The 22848-nt window shown below is 47.7% G+C and overlaps 1 protein-coding gene across 2 annotated transcripts in view; it reads right to left on the reverse strand.

The window, feature by feature from the left end:
• Positions 1-6914: 6914 nt before the first annotated feature.
• The window catches only part of NTAN1 (N-terminal asparagine amidase), an 80030-nt gene continuing 64096 nt past the window's right edge, over positions 6915-22848 (reverse strand). The window contains exon 10 of one of the 2 annotated variants that reach the window (XM_088474246.1): positions 6915-7362. In XM_088474246.1, the coding sequence (XP_088330372.1) occupies positions 7198-7362 (165 nt within the window). In that variant the 3' untranslated portion in view covers positions 6915-7197. The remainder of the gene's footprint in view (positions 7363-22848) is intronic. The other variant, XR_015878765.1, reaches the window with a different exon arrangement.

Raw genomic sequence — 22848 nt, forward strand, 5'->3', positions numbered from 1 at the left:
CCTTCTATACCCCCCTACAAGCCCAGTCTTAGTTTATGCCCAAGGGGAGCTGGTAGTGCTTTTGCACTTCTCCTCAGGGTCTTCGATTTTGTATAGTAAGAGCGCGGCTGCGTTGAAGTAAAGAATAAATGAAGAACAGACAGGCAGCAATTGCACTGCCTGTCTGCATCATTGGAGCTTCCGCGGGGACCCGCTCGCAATTCACCTGGGGTCCCTGACTAGAGAGACCACTGTCTCATAAAAAGGGTTCTGCATGCTTGCAGCATGCATAGTGGTCCCCCATTAGTCGCGGACACAGCAGCGTGAGTATTCCCTGACTCGTGGGGTAGCCAGGCTTAACATAAAAGGCATCATTTTCAGCAGCAAGCTGCTCCGAGTAGTGGGGCAGCCAAGCGGCATGTACTCTATATGAGGTCTCCCTCACACAGCATGCTTATAGATTAAAGTTAAGCACCACAGGGAAGGGAGGGAGGAGGAGGGGGGTTGGAGACTAGCTCTGGAGTCCTGCTCCTTCCTTCCAGCGCTTCTCTCGAAGTGTATTGGCGGTCATTACACAAAGGGACACTGACTGCTGCATTAAGCAAAGCTGCTGCATGAAACTGTTAGCCTGACCTAGACTAAGTAAACAGTGGCGTTTAGGCTGGTCAGGAGAGCATTTAAAGCAGATAAGTAAAAGTAGTTACTATCAGTGGTTACTTCTATGCCTAGCGTTTTTTAGCACTGCTAGGAGCACTATTAGGGCAAGTGTGGCTCTCTCCTGCCTCTCTGAATCTCCATTTCTACCTTTGACCTTTTTCACTACACTTTACTGTTGTTTGTGTGGGTCCTGTATGTATCATGACTGGAAGGGGCTCTAAGGCGTCTCAAAAGTAATTTACCTGAAAAGTTTACACTGGGGCAGTCATCTAAATCCCTATTGTGTGACAATTGTGATCCTGAACAACAGGTTACGTCTGTCATGTCCCATCTCTCTGCAGGGCTGGAGGCTTCTCGGAAAGAGAGCATGGGCGCTGTCTATAGCTAAATCTATAGCTGGGATCACAAAAGCCAGGCTCTTTCCCGCGACAATGGGATCCTCTCCACAGGTCTCAAAGAGGACAAGGATCCTGCATGACAGTGTTTCTTTTTAAAGAAACAAAGACAAGCTATTACATTTCCAATTTCAGAAGAGCTGGATTCTCTTCTGATTTCTGCTTGGGGACATCTGGATAAAAAATTTCAGATGTCCCAGCGGAAATCTTTTTCCTGCAGATAGCAGAAAATCTTGTGAGACGCCTCCTACAGTAGGTCCATTGGTGTCGCGTCTGTCTAAGGCTGCTTACACACAGAACGATAAGCTGTCAGATTTTAACCATCCTATCGTTAAAATCAGACAGTTTCTGGCCCCTGCAAATGACCATACGATGGTAGTTATTGACCAACTACCGTCGTCTGTGCAAGCAAGCAGACCTGATCGATATCTACCAGGTTAGCTTGCTTACTATAGGGACCCGCGAACTTAGATCGCGGGTCGTTATAAGGTTACTGCATGTGTTGGATGACAGATTCAATGAATGCAGTGTTGGATGCAAAATCAAAAGAAAGCTGTGGAAGCACTTCCTTTCACAGGAAGTGTCTTATTTGGAGCAGAACTAGATAAATGGATTTCTCAGGCTACTGGGGGTAAATTCACTTATTTTCCGTCTGCGGCTCCACCCTCTGTAAGATCTTACTCTGGACCCTCGTTCCGGTCCTTTCGTGCTCCGGGACATTCCCGTGGTCGCTTCAGAGGAGGACCATGGTTCCAGAGGATGTGGCAGAGAGCAACAACATCTACTCAACAGGAGGTTAAGTCCACTACCAAGCCTAGTGCATGACGGGCTTCCCTCTCACCTGGGGGAACCCAGAGCGGGAGCGCGTCTTCGGGACTTCAGAGAAGTATGTACGGAATCTTGTACGGACGCTTGGTCTGGGATCCCATCATTCTGCGATACAAGCTCGAATTTTAGTTTCAACCTCCACCTCGGTTTTTTACTACAGGTTTACCAGTTTCCAACGACAGGTTTGTCGTATTACAATAAGCAATAGACAAGCTTCTATCCCCGAGAGTGGTGGTCCACGTTCCCAGGAATCAGACCAGAAAGGGTTTCTACTCCAGTCTCTTCGTGGTTCCGAAGCCAGACAGCTCAGTCAGACCTATTCTGAACTTGAAGGATCTCAATCCCTACCTGAGAATTTTCAAGTTCAAATGGAGTCCCTTCAGTCGCTGATTGCGGGCTTGGAGGAAGGCAAATTCATGGTAATCCTAGATATCAAAGACGCCTACCTTCACATGCCTATCTGCCCACCTCACCAGACATTTCTGAGATTCGCAGTTCAGAACTCACATTTCCAGTTTCAAATATTACCCTTCGGCTTATCAGCCCCCAAGGTATTCACGAAGGTCATGGTTGTGATGATGAGTCTCCTTCGGAAACCAGGGATCACAATTAGCCCTTACCTGGACGATCTCCTACTGAAAGCTCATTCCAGGGACCAATTACTGCAGAACATCGCAGTGACTCACAGGCTTCTCAATCGTCACAGGTGGATCCTGAACTTTCCAAAGTCTCATCTGCAGCTGAAACAAGGGTAGTTTCTGGGAATGATCATTGCCACATTATGTCAGCGGGTGTTCCTCCCTCAGGAAAAGGAAATATCCACTCAGGAGATGGCGAGGACGATCCTTCGACATCTTCGGGTATCTGTGCATGTCTGCATTCGACTTCTGGGGAAGATGGTTGGGGCATTCGAGGCCATTCCTTACGGACGTTTTCACTCCAGGATGTTTCAGATAGACCACCTTTCACAATGGACAGGATCCCATCTTTTCCTTCACCAACGTGTAAGGTTAAGTCCCAGAACTCCGATATCCCTTCTCTGTTGGTTGAACTCGGCACACCTAATGGAGGGAAAGAGATTCAGAGTGTGGGACTGGACTTTCCTCACCACAGATGCAAGTCTGAGAGGCTGGGGGGGGGCAGTGATTCAGGAACACCACTTCCAAGGCCGCTGGACATTACAGGAGGTGAGTCTGCCGATAAACATATTGGAAATAAGGGTCTTCAGACAGCAGATCACCTGTTGCACGCCCGAGCAGTCAGAGTCCAGTCAGACAATGCCACCACAGTGGCATACATAAACAGGCAAGGCAGCACCAGAAGTCGGGCGGCTATGAAAGAAGTAAGCCGAATTCTAATCTGGGTGGAAAAGTTTGTGGTGGCAATCTCGGCAATCTTCATTCCGGGCTTCGAAAATTGGGAGGCAGACTACCTCAGCCGGCAGGACATGCATCCAGGAGAATTGGCACTACATCCTTAGGTTTTTCAACAGCTTGTCCAACGGTGGGTTCTTCCGCAAGTCGATCTAATGGCATTCAGACAAAATCATCAACTGCTTCTCTACTGCTCTCGGACGAGAGACCTGGAGTCAGTGGCTTGGTATTTCAACATTCAACTTCTGCTGATCCTACCTCTGAGAGAAGATCTCTTGCTACAGAATCTTTTAGTCAGAATGGGTATGATATACCGCCGTCCGCATGGCCGGCGGTTTGATGCCCGACAGGAGCAGAGTTCGAAGCAGCGGAAGCCCGACAGCGCTGGAAATCCCGATCGTGGATATTTAAGTATAGACTAACCTAACCCCCCTAACCCTCCTTAGGGGTGCCTAACCCTAACTCCCCCCCCCCCCAAGTGCCTAACCCTAATCCCCCCTCTAAGTGCCTAACCCTAACCACCCCCTTCTCCGCTGCCTAAACCTAAGTCCCCCGGGGGGTGCCTAACCCTAAGCCCCCCCCGGGGGTGCTTAACCATAACTCTCCCGGGGGGGTGCATAACCCTAAGTCCCCCCCGGGAGCCCTAAACCTAACCCTCCCCCCCGCGGCGCCCGGCATCACTACGATTGTGATGCCGGGTGCCGGTCTCCCGGCGTCCGGGAAATGCGGGCGTCTACATCCAGACACCCGGCATCTCACCCTTTGCCGGGATAAGACAGTCGGCTTCCCGATTACTTCCCCTTTTAGTCTATCCAGACTTCAGCTACATTGACGGTGTGGCTGTTGAAAGGGCCATCTTAAGACGTAGAGGGATCCCATCCATGGTAATCCCTACTATGCTTCGAGCCCGCAAGGAGGTTACTTCGAAACATTACTACCATATTTGGAAGGCTTATGTTTCATGGTGTGAATGGCAAGAGTCACCTCCTACAGAATTCAAACTAGCCAGATTTCATTTTTTTCTGCAAGCTAGTTTCTCTGCGTCTGGGTTCTCTGAAAGTTCAAATCTCAGCTCTATCTGTTTTCTTCCAGAAGAGGCTGGCCTTGATACCGGAGGTGCAGACTATTCTGCAAGGTATTATACGGTTACAACCACCCTTTGTTCCTCTTACGGCTCCATGAGATTTGGATCTCGTCCTTTCCTTCTTACAGTCTTCTCTGTTCGAACCTTTGGGATCTGTGGAGTTAAAATACCTTTCATGGAAGATAACACTTCTTCTCGTGCTGGCCTTATCCAGGAGGGTGTCTGAACTGGGAGCTCTATCCTGTCGTCCTCCATACTTGGTATTTCATGCGGATAGAGCGTAACTCCGTACAAGAATGGATTTCCTTCCAAAGGTGGTTTCAGCTTTCCACATCAACCAACCTATTGTGGTACCTGTGCTTCACAGGATTCACCTTCTTTAAGATCCTTGGCTCTTCGAATCTATGTGGAGAGGACTGCAGCCATACATAAAACAGACGCTCTATTTGTTTTGTATAATGCTGCTCGCGCTGCTTATCCAGCTTCCAAACAGTCGCTGGCCCGCTGGATTCGTCTGACCATTAGACAGGCATATGTGCCCTCATCTAGGGAGCCTCCTCCTTCTATTACAGCGCATTCCACTCGCTCAGTGGGTTCCTCGAGGGCGGCTGCTCGCAGGGTTTCCATGGAGTTACTTCGCCGAGCAGCCACTTAGTCTGGCCGGCATGCCTTTATCCGTTTTTATAGATTTGACACGTTTGCGGCCTCTGCAGCGCGGTATGGCTGGACTGTTTTGCAGGGTTCTAGGCACTTTCCCGCCCGTGATGGGAGCTCTGGTACATCCCCACTGTCTTGAAGCCTCCAGTGTCCCCTAGTGGATGAAGGAAAAAACAGGATTTTGGTACTTACTGATAAATCCCTTTCTCAGATTCCATAGGGGACACTGGCCGTCCACCCTGCGCTGTTCCTTCCTGCCATGGTTGTGGTCATTTTATGTTATGACTGTTGTTGTGTTAATGTTACATCAAACTTCTAATTGTTCTGTGTACTAGTTTCGCCTCCTCCTCTTCCGGTTATTTTTTCTCAGCTCTCCTCTAGCACAGTTTCCTAAGACTGGTCTTGTAGGGGGGGTGGGGGTATAGAGGGGGATAAGCTAGTTACACTTCTAAAATTTAAAGTGCCAGCTCCCACTTAGCACACGTCTGTAACCCACTGTCTTGAAGCCTCTGGTGTCCCCTATGGAATTGGAGAAGGATTTATGAGTGAGTACCAAAATCCTGTTTTGCATAAATCCCTACCTTCTGGAGTTTATAATCTATATTCCCTATCACACACACACTTAGGTTAATTTAGTCAGACCTTTGTGTGTGGGGGAAACCACAGTACCGAGAGCAAATACAGGGAGAACTGAAGAACTCCACTCGAATAGGACCCTGGTCAGACCTGAACCCATGACCCTAACACTGTGAGGCAGTAATACCAACTGATATATAGTACTGAATTACTGCATGTTATATCATGGAGATGTCCAAGAAAGTCTTGGGGGGAGAATTCAATTAGCTGCGGTAATTTACTGTGGCTAATTGATCCCCCGGGACCTATTAAATTTGCCCCGAAGCTAGCAGTTAATGGGGACTTTTTTTCACCTGCCTAAGGCAAGTGAAAAACATTTCCCATTAACTGCCCTGTTTTTGAAATCGTGGCAGTGAAAATACATAGGTCTGTGACCTGATCACCGATCCTATGTATATTAGTCTGAAAACGAATAATTTTTCTGGCAAATAAAACAGTGGTCCTGTTTTATTCGCCCGAAAAACAATTGGTGCTACTTGAATCCTCCCTTTGGTTGTTATTCAGACAGTCCAACCAAACTGTTTTTAGGAGACCTGTAAATCAAAATGCACTCTAGGTGGAATATTATAATATAATAAATGAACTGCTATAGGAGTTTAAAATGAGGTGGAATAATATAATAAATGAACTGCTATAGGAGTTTAAAATGAGACACGAAAAAAAAAAAAGAGAAAATCCAGTGTATAAAGGAACACATAAGCCTTAAGCTCATGGCAGTAGACAGATAATAGTCTTGGGACTTAGGGACCGAGTCAGCAAGGATTGCAAGTGCAAAGCTGCACGCAGGAAGCTTTGCAACTGTGATGCCTGCTATTATGCAAATGCAGCAGGAGGTGTATTACACCCCCTGCTGCATTTGCGATCCCAGCACTGTGACAGAGGTCGCAGGCTGGGATCACTATCGATGGTGCCAGGCCTCCAGCCAGCTCAGTAGGCCTCACCATACTCAGGCAGGCCGGCTTGTGACCCAGGACACTGCATTGATCAAAGCAGATTCTGGGCTGGCCACTCCCAGAAAACAGGACAAAAACGTCCGTTTCCGGGAATGTAAGCTGCCCCCGTCCCCTAAATGCCTCTGTCTGTTAAACAGGCAGAGGCATTCAAGGGTTCTGCATGTGATTACGTTGGACCCATTCTGCACACTCGCAGAATGGGTCCTATGCAAGCGGAGATTCCCAATATTCTGGAATCTGCGATCAGCAGGGCACTTTCCTGCACTCCTGAATCAGGCCCATAGTCCAGAACTATCTTGGTGCAGATATCTATTAGTTGGCAGATGTGGAAATAAAGATAAAAATCCTATAATTGTTTTTACTTCTATTTTAATGTCAAAGGACATCCTCTGATACCTCTGCAGACTAAAAAAAATGGAGAACACCACCATGAAAAGGTGACTTGGTGCATTATGTCTAGTAGAGGGTATTGTAAAGAAATAGGCAATGCTAACTCAGTCATACTTGGTCAGTTTGTGTCTCATTTTATGCTACTGATCTGCACACCAATCATCATCATAAGGAATTTGCATAGACATAAAGCAGCATGGTCCATTGTAGGGTATATTTAAAAGTACTCATTGGGGAGAGGAGATTTAGATCCTTTCCCATTGTCCATTATCTTTCTTCTTGTAAGAGTGGGGCTTTCCATCAGGAAATGTGGACATCTGAGGATGGGGATTGTCCATTAGAAATTGGAGTGCTGATCTCATGTGCTGCACAAAATGTGGAGGCTCTGCCAATGGGGAGGTAGAAAAACTCTGTAAAATAAGAGAATAGTGATGATGGAAATGCTTCTTTATTCACACAAGCAGAAGTATCTAGTGCTGCTTCTGTGAATCTCCATGGCAGGAGACCTGCATGTACAGGTTCTAGGAAAATCTTCTCTTATTAAAATGTCAGGACAATATGGTCAGCAATGAAGAAGAGAAAGGAAAGTTAGTTTGATGTTGGTACACTCATCCCAATAATAGCAGCATAAAAAAAATAAAAATTTAGTATATTTAAAATGTATTATTTCTTATGATGTCACACTTTTTATAACAATGCATTTAACAAATATGACAGTCTATATTCATATCAAGAAAGAAAAAGGAATCAATTTTAAACTCCGGGTGCACTCAAAACCCCTGTTTTTTTAAAAATTATAAGTTTTATTCGATATACTTTAAAAAATATTTTATTTTATTATGCTCTTGCTGACAAATATACCAAAAATAAAAAGGGGAGGTTATCTATTGCCTCTTACCATTGTCAATCTTAATGAAATGCTATCTATTGCTCACAACTACACATTAGTACTCCATTACAAAACATGCCCTAAAATAGGGCATTCTGAAGCAAAATATAAATAAAATGTTTTATTATATAACACAAAAGTACAGAGTGATAGACAAGAAAAAAAATTGTGTGACAAGAATTACATTTTTTTTTCCCCAATTTATTGTTAAAAACAAGATAATAAGCACCTATGGTTTCATTATATATTTTAATCCATATGGATAGCAGATAGATTGCCCCCACTCTACTAAGGAATATATTACAGATAGCCTGGTGCGGGATTCTCTTTTACATTCTGTTATAACTGAAATATGACAGTATTTATTTATTCATGCAAATATTCACAAATAAAATTCCCATAAGGGGTTAAAGCAAGTGAAGTATTAAAGAGTTATAAAGAAGAATGTGAAAGAAAAAAAGTGTGTGATGTAAAATATTGGCTGCACACTGTTGTCTCGAGTATTCAATTTGTTGCTAGTATCTAGGATTTTACTTCAGAAAATAAGACCTTTATGTAGTATCTAGGTTTTATTTCAGAGAATAGGATCCCTTAGGTCAGTGGTTCCCAAACTGCGTGCCGTGGCACCCTGGGGTGCCTCTGGCCAATTGGAGGGGTGCCACGGGTTGGTGGTCCAGGAACATATCAAGTTATTTATGGTCAATGTGATTGCCAGCCATCAGCACTGATATTGCTGATCATAAAATCTGTGGACAAACAGCAGCACAATTTACTTAATTTAATAATTTTTGCTAAATCTCTCAAAATACTTTTGTCCCGATGGAAACTTTAAATTGCCCCTACTCCCCTTCTGCTAACTTGCCGATGATAAAGTGGTTCAGCTGGCATGAGTACACGCAATCTGACTCTCTGGGGATCCTTTTCTGGTTTGTGTCTGGGTTCCGCCGTTAAAGATGTCGAATTTTCCCTACTGCCTGTGTATGTCATACACTGATTTTGATACTGTTTTGTATTTAATATGTTGTCTTGATCTTTTTGTATGCTATTTGCCTGTCCCCCCCCCGTACTTTTTTCCCTTTATTATTTCTGTACCCCCACTCTTTTTGTTTACAAAAACAAAAAAGATGCAATAAAAATTATTGTTTAAAAAAAATATGAGATATGGTAAGAACTTACCTTTGTTATCTCTATTTCTACGAAGTCCATAGGGTTCCACAGGATACCTTGGGGTATAGGTGATGACATCAGGCATCGGGCCCCATACAGTTAAGTTTTCAGCCTCCCAGGATGCACTAGGGTCCCCCTCCTATACCCCGCCCCCGAGCCAAGGCATCTCAGTTACGTACCAAGCCATAGGCTGGAGGAGGAGAAGGAAGAGAGAGAAAAAAGATCTGGACACACACAAGAATCACATTCTCACCAGAGGGAGACGGAAAAACTGGTGACCAGAGTAAAGCTCATCTGCAGCACAGGTGCGACAGGGCGGGAGTCCTGTGGCACCCTATGGACTTCGTAGAAATAGAGATAACAAAGGTAAGTTCTTACCATATCTCATATTTTCTACATCCGGGTCCATAGGGTATCCACAGGATACCTTGGGGATGTCCCAAAGCAGTATCCTTCAAGGGTGGGGACGCTCCTGTGCTGAAAGGAGAATCCGCCGCTCGAAGGAAGCATCCTGAGAGGCAAAGGTGTCAAAAGCATAATACCTCACAAAGGTATGGACAGAGGACCACGTGGCAGCCTTGCAGATCTGGACTGCAGAGGCACCACGTTGAGCTGCCCACGAAGGACCCACAGACCTAGTGGAATGAGCCCTCACAGAGGATGGAACCGGAAGGCCTTCATGAAGATAAGCTTCTGAAATTGCCATACGAATCCAACCTGCCAAAGTTTGCTTTGAAGCAGGCCAAACCTTTTTACGGAAGCCATAGAGGAAAAACAAGGCGTCCAACTTCCTAAACGAAGAAGTGCGGTCAACATAAATCTTTAAGGCCCGCACAACGTCCAAAGTGGCCTCACCCACTGAAAGATCAGGTGAGTTAAAAGCCGGCACAACGATGTCCTCGTTGATGTGGAAACTTGAAACAACTTTGAGAAGGAATCCAGGACGAGTGCGCAGCACCGCCCTGTTCCTATGAAAAATCAGAAAAGGGAGTCTACAGAAGAGAGCCCCTAAGTCAGAAACACGTCTGGCCGAAGCAATGGCCAGAAGGAATATTGTTTTATCTGTCAGCCATTTAAGGTCCACTGAGCCCAGTGGTTCAAACGGCGATCCCTGGAGAGCCCTCAGGACCACAGCTAAATCCCAAGGCACCACCGGCGGAACAAAAGGTGGCCGAATTCGAAGAACACCTTGCATAAAGGTGCGCACATCAGGGATTGCAGCAATCCTACAATGGAACCAGACAGACAAGGCAGACACTTGTACCTTCAGAGAAGCAAGGCGAAGCCCATGGTCTAGTCCCGCCTGTAGGAAAGCTAACACTCTAGACAGACGGAACTCCCAAGGGACGTAACCTCTCGGTCGACACCACTGGAAGAAGGTATGCCACACACAATGGTATATCCTTGCAGAAGATGGTTTCCGAGCTCTTAGCATAGTTTGCATTACAGAGCTGGAAAACCCCCTGGACCTTAACATAGCCGTCTCAACAGCCACGCCGTCAAAGACAGCCGAGTCAGGTCCGGGTGAAGACAAGGACCCTGTGACAGCAGATCTGGTCGTAGCGGCAACCGCAGAGGAATGTCCACGGACAGACTCTGAAGGTCTGAGAACCAGTGCCGCCTGGGCCACGCGGGAGCTATCAACAGGAGCATCCCTCCTTCCTGTTTGAATTACCGGATTACCCGTGGAAGAAGGGAAAACGGAGGAAAGAGATAAGCAAACCGGAACGTCCACTGGACGGACAGAGCATCCACCAGAGACGCCTTTTCGTCTCTTGTTCGAGACCCGTACACCGGCAACTTGTTATTGTGCCGTGACGCCATGAGGTCTATCTCTGGAAGACCCCACCTGTCCACCAGAAGTTGAAAGACGTCCTGGTGCAGAGACGACTGAGAAAGTCCGCCTCCCAGTTGAGGACTCCCGGGATGAATACCGCTGATATGGCCGGGAGATTGCGCTCTGCCCAGACCAGAATGCGGGACACCTCTACGAGTGCCGCCCGACTTAGGGTTCCTCCTTGCCAATTTATGTAGGCCACGGTGGTGGCGTTGTCCGACTGGACCTGCACGGGGTGACCTTGGAACAAGTGTGGACCCATGACCGCTCCCCAGCCCCGAAGACTGGCATCCGTTGTTAACAGGACCCAGTTCGTCACCCAAAACGGAGGACCCTGGTTGAGATGGGTCGTCTGCAACCACCAGGCTAGGGACAGGCGAACCTCCGGAGTGAGCACCATCATCTGGGACATTAGACTCTGAGGCAGTCCATTCCATTTGGACAGGATCAATTGCTGCAGAGGTCTGGAGTGAAACTGGGCATATTCCACCATGTCGAATACTGACACCATGGAGCCCAGTAACCTCATCGCCGAGTGCAGAGACACTCAGCGACTCTGCAGACAACTGTGCACCTTCAACTGTAAGGCAGAGATCTTTTCTCCCGTCACAAAGATCCTCTGCTGACTGGAGTCCAATAAGGCTCCGAGGTGCAGAATCCTCTGAGACAGGATCAGGGTGGACTTTTGCCAGTTTATTAACCAGCCGTGACATTGCAGAACTGCAATCGTCAGATCCAAGTGGCGTAGAAGGAGCTCTGGAGACCCTGCTACCAACAGAAGGTCATCTAGGTACGGCAACAGACGGACTCCCTGCAGCTGCAGGAACGCCGCCATAACCGCCATAACCTTGGTGAACACACGTGGTGCTGTCGCCAGGCCAAAAGGTAGCGCCCGGAACTGAAAAGTGATCGTTGCGGATTGCAAACCTGAGGAACTGTTGGTGACGCAAAATAATAGGGACATGCAGGTAAGCGTCCTGTATGTCCAACGACACCATGTAATCCCCAGGTTCCAGTGCCAGAATGATGGACCGTAGGGTCTCCATCCGAAACCGCGGCGCCCGCAAGGACTTGTTGAGGGCTTTGAGGTTGAGAATCGGACGGTACGACCCATTGGGTTTCTGCACCAAAAATAGATTGGAATAGAAACCCTGGCCCCTCTGGGAGAATGGAACAGGCACTATAACTCCAGCCTGGAGCATAGTGTGCAAAACCTTCCGCAGTTCCATGGCTTTGTTCTGGTCTAAGGGAAGACCCGTGGTGAAGAATCGGGACGGGGGCCTGTGCCGAAAGGAGAGGGCATACCCGTGAGAAACCACCTCGTGAACCCAAGTGTCTGTTGTAGTTACCGACCAATACTGGGCGAACTGCAGCAGCCGACCTCCCACTTTGGGATCCCCCAAAGGGAGGCCCGGACCGTCAGGCCGCAGGCTTGTCATCAGACTTAGGGGCCAGATGTCTGGTACTCCAGGCCTGTTTCCTAGGCTTTGCCGATTTCTTGGGGCCAGCCTGTCGGGGAAAGGACTGTGCTTTAGGCCTACCCTGGGCCCTGGGCCGAAAGGACGACGTACCCGAACTGGAAGGGACCGCAGCAGACGGGAGACATGCAGACTTGGCTGCCGCCAGCGTGGCCACAATTTTGTCCAGATCCAGACCAAATAGGACTTCTCCATTAAAGGGCAAAGCTTCCAATCCCTTTTTGGAATCAGCGTCCACCTTCCAGGATCGCAACCATAAGGTGCGACGAGCAGCAACAGCTGCCGCAGAAATCCGACATGTGAGGGTACTGATATCCAAGGCCGCTTCATTGATGTAAGTGGCCGAATCCCGGAAATTGCCTACCAACTCGGCCTGTTCAGCTGAACAGTCGGAATCCATAGACGCCTCCAAACTATCAGCCCAGCGCTCCATAGCTCTGGCTACCCATCATACGGCCATAGCCGGTCTGGATGCCCCCAACCCGCAAGGGAATAAATGGACTTTAGGCAGATCTCCACCTTACGGTCCGTAGCATCCTTCAAGGAGGCATGTCACATGAGAATCCACCTGTGGAGGGGATTCCCACTTAGAAAAATAATTGTCCGCAAACGGGTAAGCCACCGCTAAGAGTCTTTGAGGCTGATACCATTTACCAGGATGTTTCCACGCCTCCTCTAAATGGTCTACTAACTGACCCAAAAGAGGAAATACTGTGGCGTCACCCTTAATATCCTTAAAAAAGGCATATTTGGACTTGGACAACGGAGGATCGTCATCCTCAATAACTAAAGCTGTGCGGACTGCCCGAATAAGGCCAGGAATATAAACCGACTCTTTAGTACGGAGAGGTCAGATAGATCCAGAATCTCCCCATCATCGGACGTCACGTCGTCATCCTCATAAGGAGCGGACAGAGACTCCACCGGCCGCTTATGTGGCCGCAACACAGACTCCCCTTGTAACACGTCCGACAAATGCTGTACAGAACTTGTCAGTGAATTAACCCACGCAGGCTCCTGAGAGACCTGAGGAGGGGAAATAGGGAGACTGTGGGGTACCATCAGTTGTCACGGCAAACCCTGCATGGGTGAGGACACCACTGACTGCTGGTACAATCCCATCGTGAGAACGCAGGTAGCGGAGCTAACTGGCCCACTAGGGTTGTAAGTGCTTTGGCAAAACAAGCCCAGGGCGGTTCCTGTACCGGAGCCGTGACAGTAAATGGCCGCGCCAATAAAAAACACTGCCGACATAGCCCCTCCGCGTTACCCTCCATCTCCGCTATTGGTACCTTGCACGTAGTACACAGAAGCTGGAGAGGGAATTCACTCTCAGACATGATGGTAAGTATGTGACCCCTCTCACAGATACTCGTTCGTATAGTGGGAGAACCACCCTGCAATCACCGCACCGCAAGGGCTTTAGCAGAAGAAGAGCAGGGACAGTGAAATGGCTGACAGTAGAAAGTGAAAGTACAGGCAGCAGATGCTAGCAGTAGTCACATACAATGCAAAGAAATTAATCCCTGCACTATCAGCGCTGATCCTCAACTACGCAGACACAGAGCCTGGTAGGACACAGCGCTGCATACACAGACCAGTTTCAACGGAGGAGAGGTATGCCGGGGGACCCAGACCACGATGCCACCGATCAGCAGCTTCCAGAAGCGTTCACCATGCTTCTGTAAAGATGGCCACCGAGGAGCAGAGAGGAGGCCGGCCTGGGGGAGGAGCGCTGCCACAGGGCCAATCGGCAGGTGCAGAGAGGGCTGTGTGCAGCGGGGGAGGCGCCGGCTGTGTACAGGGAAGGCGCGCTCCCCTGGCATGCAATTAACCCCTGGGACGCCGCGGCGCTACCGCTCAGCTGCGGTCCGCTGTCCCAGGGGGGTAGTGGAAGCGCAGGTTGTTACCTGGCTCCATGCTGCAGCCAGTCCCCAGGGAGCCCCCTGCCTGGGGACTCTGGACCATGTGTTCAGCGGGGACCCACCGCGGGACCCTGCTGCTTACCTGCTGCCCCCTTGAATCCGGCCATGGTCCAAAACATCTGGGGTCACCGCTAGCCGTGACCCCAGATGCTTACCAGCATCCCCGGATCAGTACCGGGGGTTCTGGTACCGGCGGGGGTGTAGGGAAGACAGCATGGATGTCAGTAGTGACTGTCCATGCTGTACTTCCAGATGGGCAGCCACAGCTGCCTTGAAGAAAACTTCAGGGGCTATCCTTAGCCCCCCTCTAAACAGGTGCTCCGACTCAGAGCCGGGCACCAACGAAACTGAGATGCCATGACTCGGCGGCGGGGTATAGGAGGGGGACCCTAGTGCATCCTGGGAGGCTGAAAACTTAACTCTATGGTGCCCGATGCCTGACATAATCACCTATACCCCAAGGTATCCTGTGGGAATTGGTATGAAATACTGCCGGCCGCATGGCCGGCGGTTCAATTCCCGGCAGCGGCAGCCCGACATCAGCAGAGATCCCGGCAGCGGAAGCCCGACAGCGCTGGAAATCCCGATCGTGGATAGGTAAGTATTGTCTAACCTAACCCTCCTTAGGGGTGCCTAACCCTAACCTCCCCCCCCCAAGTGCCTAACCCTAATCCCCCCTCTAAGTGCCTAACCCTAACCACCCCCTTCCCCGCTGCCTAAACCTAAGTCCCCCGGGGGGGGGGCCCTAACCCTAAGTCCCCCTCCCGGGGTGCTTAACCCTAACCCTCCCTCCCCCTAGCCTAACCCTAACCCTCCCGGGGGGGTGCCTAACCCTAAGTCCCCCCCGGGAGCCCTAAACCAAACCCTCCCCCCCCCGCGGCTGTCCGCTCGCGGCGCCTGGCATCACTACAATCGGGATGCCGGGCGCCGGTCTCCCGGCGTCGGGGAAATGCCGGGCGTCTTCACCCTTGCCGGGATATGACAGTCGGGAAGCCGGCTGCCGGTATTTAGGCAGTCGGCTTCCCGATTGCATACCGTCCTGTCGATACCCTATGGACCCTGATGTAGAAAAATATATATATACTTTTGTCCCAGGGGTGCTGTGTAAAAATGCTGATACTCTAGGGTGCCGATTCAAGAAAGTTTGGAAACCACTGTCTTATGTCAAATCCAGCAGGTTGATACTGCATATATTGTAACTTTTGTATCAAAGTCCAGCCTGCCCTGTCATACTCCTGAGATTTGATATAAAAATTAATAGGATAATACAAAGAAGATATTTATAACTTATAAACATCTTCTTTGTTTATTGTAATCATTTTTATAGTTAACACTTACAGGTTGAGTCTCCCATATCCAAATATTCCAAAATACGAAAAAATTTTGGCTTGACTGAGACAATTAAACTTTTGATTTTTGGTGATTCAATGTACACCAACTTTGTCTAAGGCACAAATTATTAAAAATATTGTATACAATTACCTTCAGGCTGTGTGTATAGGGTGTATATGAAACATAACTGAATTTTATGTATGTACACAAACTTTGTTTGAGCCACAAAATTATTGAATATATTGTATAAAATGAACTGCAGGCTGTCTGTATAAGGAGTATATAACACATAAATACATTCTGTTTGTATATTGGGGTCCCATTCCCAAGATATCTCATTATGATATGCAAATATTCCAAAATACGGAATATTCTGGTCCCAAGCATTTTGGATATCGGACTCAACCTGTACTAGCTTAGTGGAGCTCACTGGGACTGCAGGGAAATGAGAGATGAGGCAGCAACAACTCATCCTCGCTTCTGTATAGTCAGACTGCTTGCAGAGCTGGAGGCGGGGCCACTCCACGGCCAGTAAGCTGCACAGAAAGAGCGCTTATATAGAGGTATGCCTCTGAGTATGGGGGGCGTGCTCTGAGCACTGATAAACACCTTGGATGGGTCATGTACCAGGAAGTGCCCTGCAGTGTTTAGAGATCGGAAGTCAACAGCAGCAGGAGAAGGCACAGTGATGCAGGTAGGAGAATCACAGAAATTTACTGTAGTGAGGGGAGAGTTACAGTGAGTAAAGGGGTGAAACAGGCTCCCAGCACTCAGACCTATCTCCATTTGTTATGAAAAGTAATTAGCCCAGCACAAACTTCTTATTAGGGAAATCATTTCCAATTGTGGCTGTTCAATACAGTATACAATACCGTTCAGTCCAGAAATTAAATGTTCTTCAAATGATAATCATAGGATGTCATAATTCAACTTAAGCCCAGTAGACGGTCCAATATTTGTCACTTTATATCCAACTTCTGTGTAGAGGTAAATCTTTCTGTCACTTTTATGCTGTACCTTTGGTCCCTCAGAATGAGTGTAAAGGAGACAGAAGTGTGCAATAGTGTAACAGTTTTATTGACGTGACAAAATTAAAAACAGAAGTGAGACAGCGTGCAAGAATGCATGGTGTATATTAAGACCATCAAGCATTTAGGACATAAGTTAGGTACCTCCCGGGAATAGGAATCCACCAAATAGGTCCAAATCTGGAACAACCGCTCTCCTCTGGTCATCCACCAACGCGTTTCAGCTACTATGAGCCTTTATCAAAGTGTACTGGGCTAGTAATGAACAGATCCTTATATCCTCCCCCTCCCTGGTCCCTTCTTAGTGGATCCGTTCGGGAGAGTAGCCTTTACATAGAATCTCACAATTTTCATTAGGTTACATATAAACATACAGTCAGGTGCATAAATATTGGGACATTGAAAAAATGTTTTTCAAAGCCCTTTTTGATATTTCATAGGTGTTCAGATCACCTTTCCTTTAAGGGTCTCGTAGTAAGTCTGATATATTGCAGACCACATTTACATTCTATAAGATATACACAATTACTGCTATTGCAAGTAATAAATTAGTCCCTGTTATGGTGGAACTGTACTGTTCCATTTCACTGGATTGCCCTTGATGGTTTCTACACATTAGGCCAGGGCGCCATGGCGAACAAAATTTTAGTCCTGGCTACAAGTTTTACCGACCCAGGTATGCTTCTAATAAAGCTAATTGTTGGGGGGGAAAAAAAAAAACACACACAAAAAAGAAAAGAAAAACAACACTCCACCTGTCATAGGAGGAGTGTGGACACAGGACCTCATTCAGAGCCGGACGCTATTTGTGCTCGCTCGTTCAGAAAAAAGAGGCTAGCTATTTAAATTGAGCGCTCGCTCTTTGCGGTCTGTTGACGCCTCTATGTCTGAGCGAGCGTCCGAAACATGCGCTCGCTATTTTGTAAAGACGCCCCTTGGCTACTCGCATCATACATCATCTCCGCTATTTATTTTATTAATCGAGTACATCGAAAGGCGTATGAACTGCTCGCTATTCTTGTGGTAGCATTTTCCTACCGCAATCATGCGAGCAGTTCAGGCTAAAAGACAACCAAGTGACGTGGTCGATGACTGCTTTGTTAATTATGCACACCCTTAAAATGCCCGTTTTGACCGTTTGGCACGCCTGCGTTCGGATCTCCACTCCCCGTTTTCAAGCTCCTTCCCCTGTTACCACCCACAAACGCCTCATCCTGTGACTCAAATTACAAGCCCCTCGCTATTTTGCGAGCACACGATTTTCGACTGCACTGACTGGTTGGCGCATGCGTATTACGACCCATACGCATTCGCAGATGTGCGAACATCGCTCAGAGCGAGCGAGCGGCCGCTTACGAGCGAGCGGCCGCTTACGAGCGGCTCTGAATCAGGCCCACAGTTCGGCAGCGGGAGCAGCTAGGATCTGGGTTTGAGGTTCCGACTGTCACTGTGTGTACGCTTACATAAACCCCTGTCCCACAAACCGGAAGTTACCATATGCTTCGGCTAGCGGGCATTCCCGGGTGCAGCGGTCCACACACACAGCACCAGCAGCTTCCAGCTGTGCCCCCCGTGCCTGGTGCTGCAATGTCTGCTCCCACCCCACCGGGGATCTCATGGCCTGGATGAAGCTGTTCCGACAACAGGCAGGGGCGGGACCTTGGGAAGATCCTCTCTCTGCACCGGCCAAAGGCTTCTTCAATGAGCCCGGTAGGAGCAGCTGCTTTCTGTATAGCACCATGCAGGTGAGCGGCCTCTCTCTACATGCTGGGCGTGCTTGCCACTCCTGGCCTCTCTGTCTGTATGTCACTCCTTCCCTGCTGCCATGTGTGTACTGTATGTAGTGTGTGTACTCCCTGCTGCCATGTGTGTACTGTGCTGTATCTAGTGTGTGTGTGTGTGCGCTCCCTGCTGCCATGTGTGTACTATGCTGTATGTAGTGTGTGTGTGTATGCTCCCTGCTGCCATGTGTGTACTGTGCTGTATGTAGTGTGTGTGAATGCTCCCTGCTGCCATGTGTGTACTGTGCTGTATGTAGTGTGTATGCTCCCTGCTGCCATGTGTGTACTGTGCTGTATGTAGTGTGTGTACTCCCTGCTGTCATGTATGTACTGTCTGTAGTGTGTGTACTCCCTGCTGCCATGTATGTACTGTACTGTATGTAGTGTGTGTGTGCTCCCTGCTTCCATGTGTGTACTGTGCTGTATGTATTGTGTGTGCTCCCTGCTGCCTTGTGTGTACTGTGCTGTATCTAGTGTGTGTGTGTTTGTGCGTGTTTGTGTGCACGCTCCCTGCTGCCATGTGTGTACTATGCTGTATGTAGTGTGTGTATGCTCCCTGCTGCCATGTGTGTACTGTGCTGTATGTAGTGTGTGTGAATGCTACCTGCTGCCATGTGTGTACTGTGCTGTATGTAGTGTGTATGCTCCCTGCTGCCTTGTGTGTACTGTGCTGTCATGTATGTACTGTATGTAGTGTGTGTACTCTCTGCTGCCATGTATGTACTGTGCTGTATGTAGTGTATGTGTGCTCCCTGCTGCCATGTGTGTACTGTGCTGTATGTAGTGTGTGTGAATGCTCCCTGCCGCCATGTGTGTACTGTGTTGTATGTAGTGTGTGTGAATGCTCCCTGCCGCCATGTGTGTACTGTGCTGTATGTAGTGTGTGTGAATGCTCCCTGCTGCCTTGTGTGTACTGTGCTGTATCTAGTGTGTGTGTGTGTGTTTGTGCGTGTTTGTGTGCGCGCTCCCTACTGCCATGTGTGTACTATGCTGTATGTAGTGTGTGTGTATGCTCCCTGCTGCCATGTGTGTACTGTGCTGTATGTAGTGTGTGTGAATGCTCCCTGCTGCCATGTGTGTGCTGTGCTGTATGTAGTGTGTGTGAATGCTCCCTGCTGCCATGTGTGTACTGTGCTGTATGTAGAGTGTGTGCTCCCTGCTGCCTTGTGTGTACTGTGCTGTATCTAGTGTGTGTGTGTTTGTGCGTGTTTGTGTGCGCGCTCCCTGCTGCCATGTGTGGACTATGCTGTATGTAGTGTGTGTGTATGCTCCCTGCTGCCATGTGTGTACTGTGCTGTATGTAGTGTGTGTGAATGCTCCCTGCTGCCATGTGTGTACTGTGCTGTATGTAGTGTGTATGCTCCCTGCTGCCTTGTGTGTACTGTGCTGTCATGTATGTACTGTATGTAGTGTGTGTACTCTCTGCTGCCATGTATGTACTGTGCTGTATGTAGTGTATGTGTGCTCCCTGCTGCCATGTGTGTACTGTGCTGTATGTAGTGTGTGTGAATGCTCCCTGCCGCCATGTGTGTACTGTGCTGTATGTAGTGTGTGTGAATGCTCCCTGCCGCCATGTGTGTACTGTGCTGTATGTAGTGTGTGTGAATGCTCCCTGCTGCCTTGTGTGTACTGTGCTGTATCTAGTGTGTGTGTGTGTGTTTGTGCGTGTTTGTGTGCGCGCTCCCTACTGCCATGTGTGTACTATGCTGTATGTAGTGTGTGTGTGTATGCTCCCTGCTGCCATGTGTGTACTGTGCTGTATGTAGTGTGTGTGAATGCTTCCTGCTGCCATGTGTGTACTGTGCTGTATGTAGTGTGTATGCTCCCTGCTGCCATGTGTGTACTGTGCTGTCATGTATGTACTGTATGTAGTGTGTGTACTCTCTGCTGCCATGTATGTACTGTGCTGTATGTAGTGTATGTGTGCTCCCTGCTGCCATGTGTGTACTGTGCTGTATGTAGTGTGTGTGAATGCTCCCTGCTGCCATGTGTGTACTGTGCTGTATGCAGAGTGTGTGCTCCCTGCTGCCTTGTGTGTACTGTGCTGTGGGGGTCTGGCTGGAAAGACAGAGACAGCCAGTTACAGTAGCATCTACAAGTGTGCCTCTTTCCTTCCCCCTCCCCAAAAGTTACATGTTTCATCCTATGTACTTATTACTCATTATTCCACATGTGGCATAATATGAATTTAGGCCCTACTGTGTTGTATAATATGAATTTTAGCTCATACTGTATGGTCTCTACAAGTTTTCATATATTTTGGTCTCTTGCATGGTCTGGCTCCTAAACTTTTTAGCTAGTTCCTAGATTTTACAAAAATTTGTCAAGCCCTGCATTAGGCAGACTCCACATCGGTGGAAACCCTTCGTTTTAATTTTGCCCTCCCTGTATGGCGGAACAGAACTCTTCACTAATTAGATCTTCAAATTGGCCGTTTTTTTGTTTTTTTTTACACAAATGTTGATTTCTTACAGAAACCTTCTCTAGAAGGTGCCATTGGGCCCTCATTCAGAGCCGTTCGCTATTTGCGGTCGTTCGTTTAAAAACAAGGGGTGGCTATTCAAATGATCCGTACGCACATTGCAGTCTGTTCACACCTCTAAGTCTGAACGAACGAGCAAAACATACGCTCGTTTATTTGTTAAAAACGCCCCCTGGCCGCTCGCACCATACGTCATGTCCGCTATTTATTAGATTAATCGAGTACATCGACCAGCGTATGAACTGCTCGCTATTCTTGTGGTTGGTGTTTGCTACCACAAATTTGCGAGCAGTTCTGGCTCTAAAATAACCCAGTGACGTGGTCATTGACGCTGCTGTTTTAAATATACACACCCATAAAACGCCCGTTTTGACCTTTAAGCACGCCTGCGTTCGGATCTCCACTCCCCATTTTCAAGCACCTTCCCCTGTTACCACCCACATACGCCTCATTCTGTCACTCAAAATAGCAGGCACTCGCTATATAGCGTACAAACGATTTTCGGCCGCACTGACTGGTTCGCGCATGCGTACTAAAAAGCGTACGCATGCGCAGATGTGCAAACATCGCTCGGAACGAGCGTACTGCCGCTAACGAGCGGCTCTGAATGAGGGCCATTGTCTATTAACAATTGTCTCTATTTGTTCGGCTGTTAAAAGTTGTATATAAAAAAAATTTTCCTTTCTCATATCTTTGGCAAAAATAATGTGTCTCTATTGATTTCTTTAATTTTTTCTAAGGGCCTTCAAGTTCTACTGAAGAGTACCCCTTGGCCATGAATTTTCATTTTTAGGTTTTCTGCCTGCTCCTTAAAGACTTCCAAATTGGTACAATTTTGTCTGATCCTTCTTATTTGACCTTTAGGGATATTTTTTAACCAGACGGGGTGGTGGTTTTTTATTGGTGTATCAACTAAATTTTTAACATATATGATTATTAACTCGTTTTAATATTTAACAAGTTTTTAATCTCCATATAAACTTTTAATTCCGATTTCTGTGTTCCATGGATGAGCGGAATGCAAGAATTTCTGTGCACTCCAGGAGGACAGAATAGAAGCGCAGACCCGGAAGCACCAACACGCACGTCCAGTGATGTCAGTGGAAGATCATGCGTTCCACACACACGCATGAGGCATTCGAAAAGATGCCCAGCCTTTTAGAGTAATTCCAACACTGAATAATTTGAGTATATCCTAGGCTAAGAGGGACCTCGCTTGTAAAACCCTATGGGTGATGGATTCGTTACAGTAACGGCGAAACCAGCACGGACCAACTTCGGCCATGGGAAACCAGAAGTTGGGGTAAGGCAGTCTGAGGATATCAAATGTACTTAATCTATTAATTAATTGTATTTTAGGTGTAAGTAACTACATGATCATATGTTTTTATGTTTACATGTAACCAAATGAAAATTGTGAGATTCTATGTAAAGGCCACTCCCCCAAACGGATCCACCAAGAAGGGTCTGGAGAGGGGGATATAACTAGCCCAGTACACCTTGATAAAGGCTCATAGTAGCTGAAACGCATTGGTGGATGACCAGAGGAGGGCGGCTGTTCCAGATTTGGACCTATTTGGTGGATTCCTGTTCCCGGGGGGTACCTTTATTTATGTCCTAAATGCTTGATGGTCCGAATATACACCATGCATTCTTGTACGCGGTTTCACTTCTGTTTTTAACTTGGTCACGTCTATAAAACTTAGTGTTACACTATTGCACACTCCTGTCTCCTTTACACTCATTCTGAGCGACCAGAGGTACGGCATAAGAGTGACAGAAAGACTTACCTCTGCACAGAAGTTGGATATAAAGTGACAAATATTGGACCGTCTACTGGGTTTAAGTTGAATTATGACATCATATGGTTATCATTTGAAGAACATTTAATTTCTGGACTGAACGATATTGTATACCTTATTGAACAGCCACAATTGGAAATTATTTCCCCAATAAGAAGTTTGCGCTGGGCCAATT

The sequence above is a fragment of the Taudactylus pleione genome, unplaced genomic scaffold (assembly GCF_031769625.1).
Source record: "Taudactylus pleione unplaced genomic scaffold, aTauple2 ptg000149l, whole genome shotgun sequence".
Classification (NCBI taxonomy): Eukaryota; Metazoa; Chordata; class Amphibia; order Anura; family Myobatrachidae; genus Taudactylus; species Taudactylus pleione.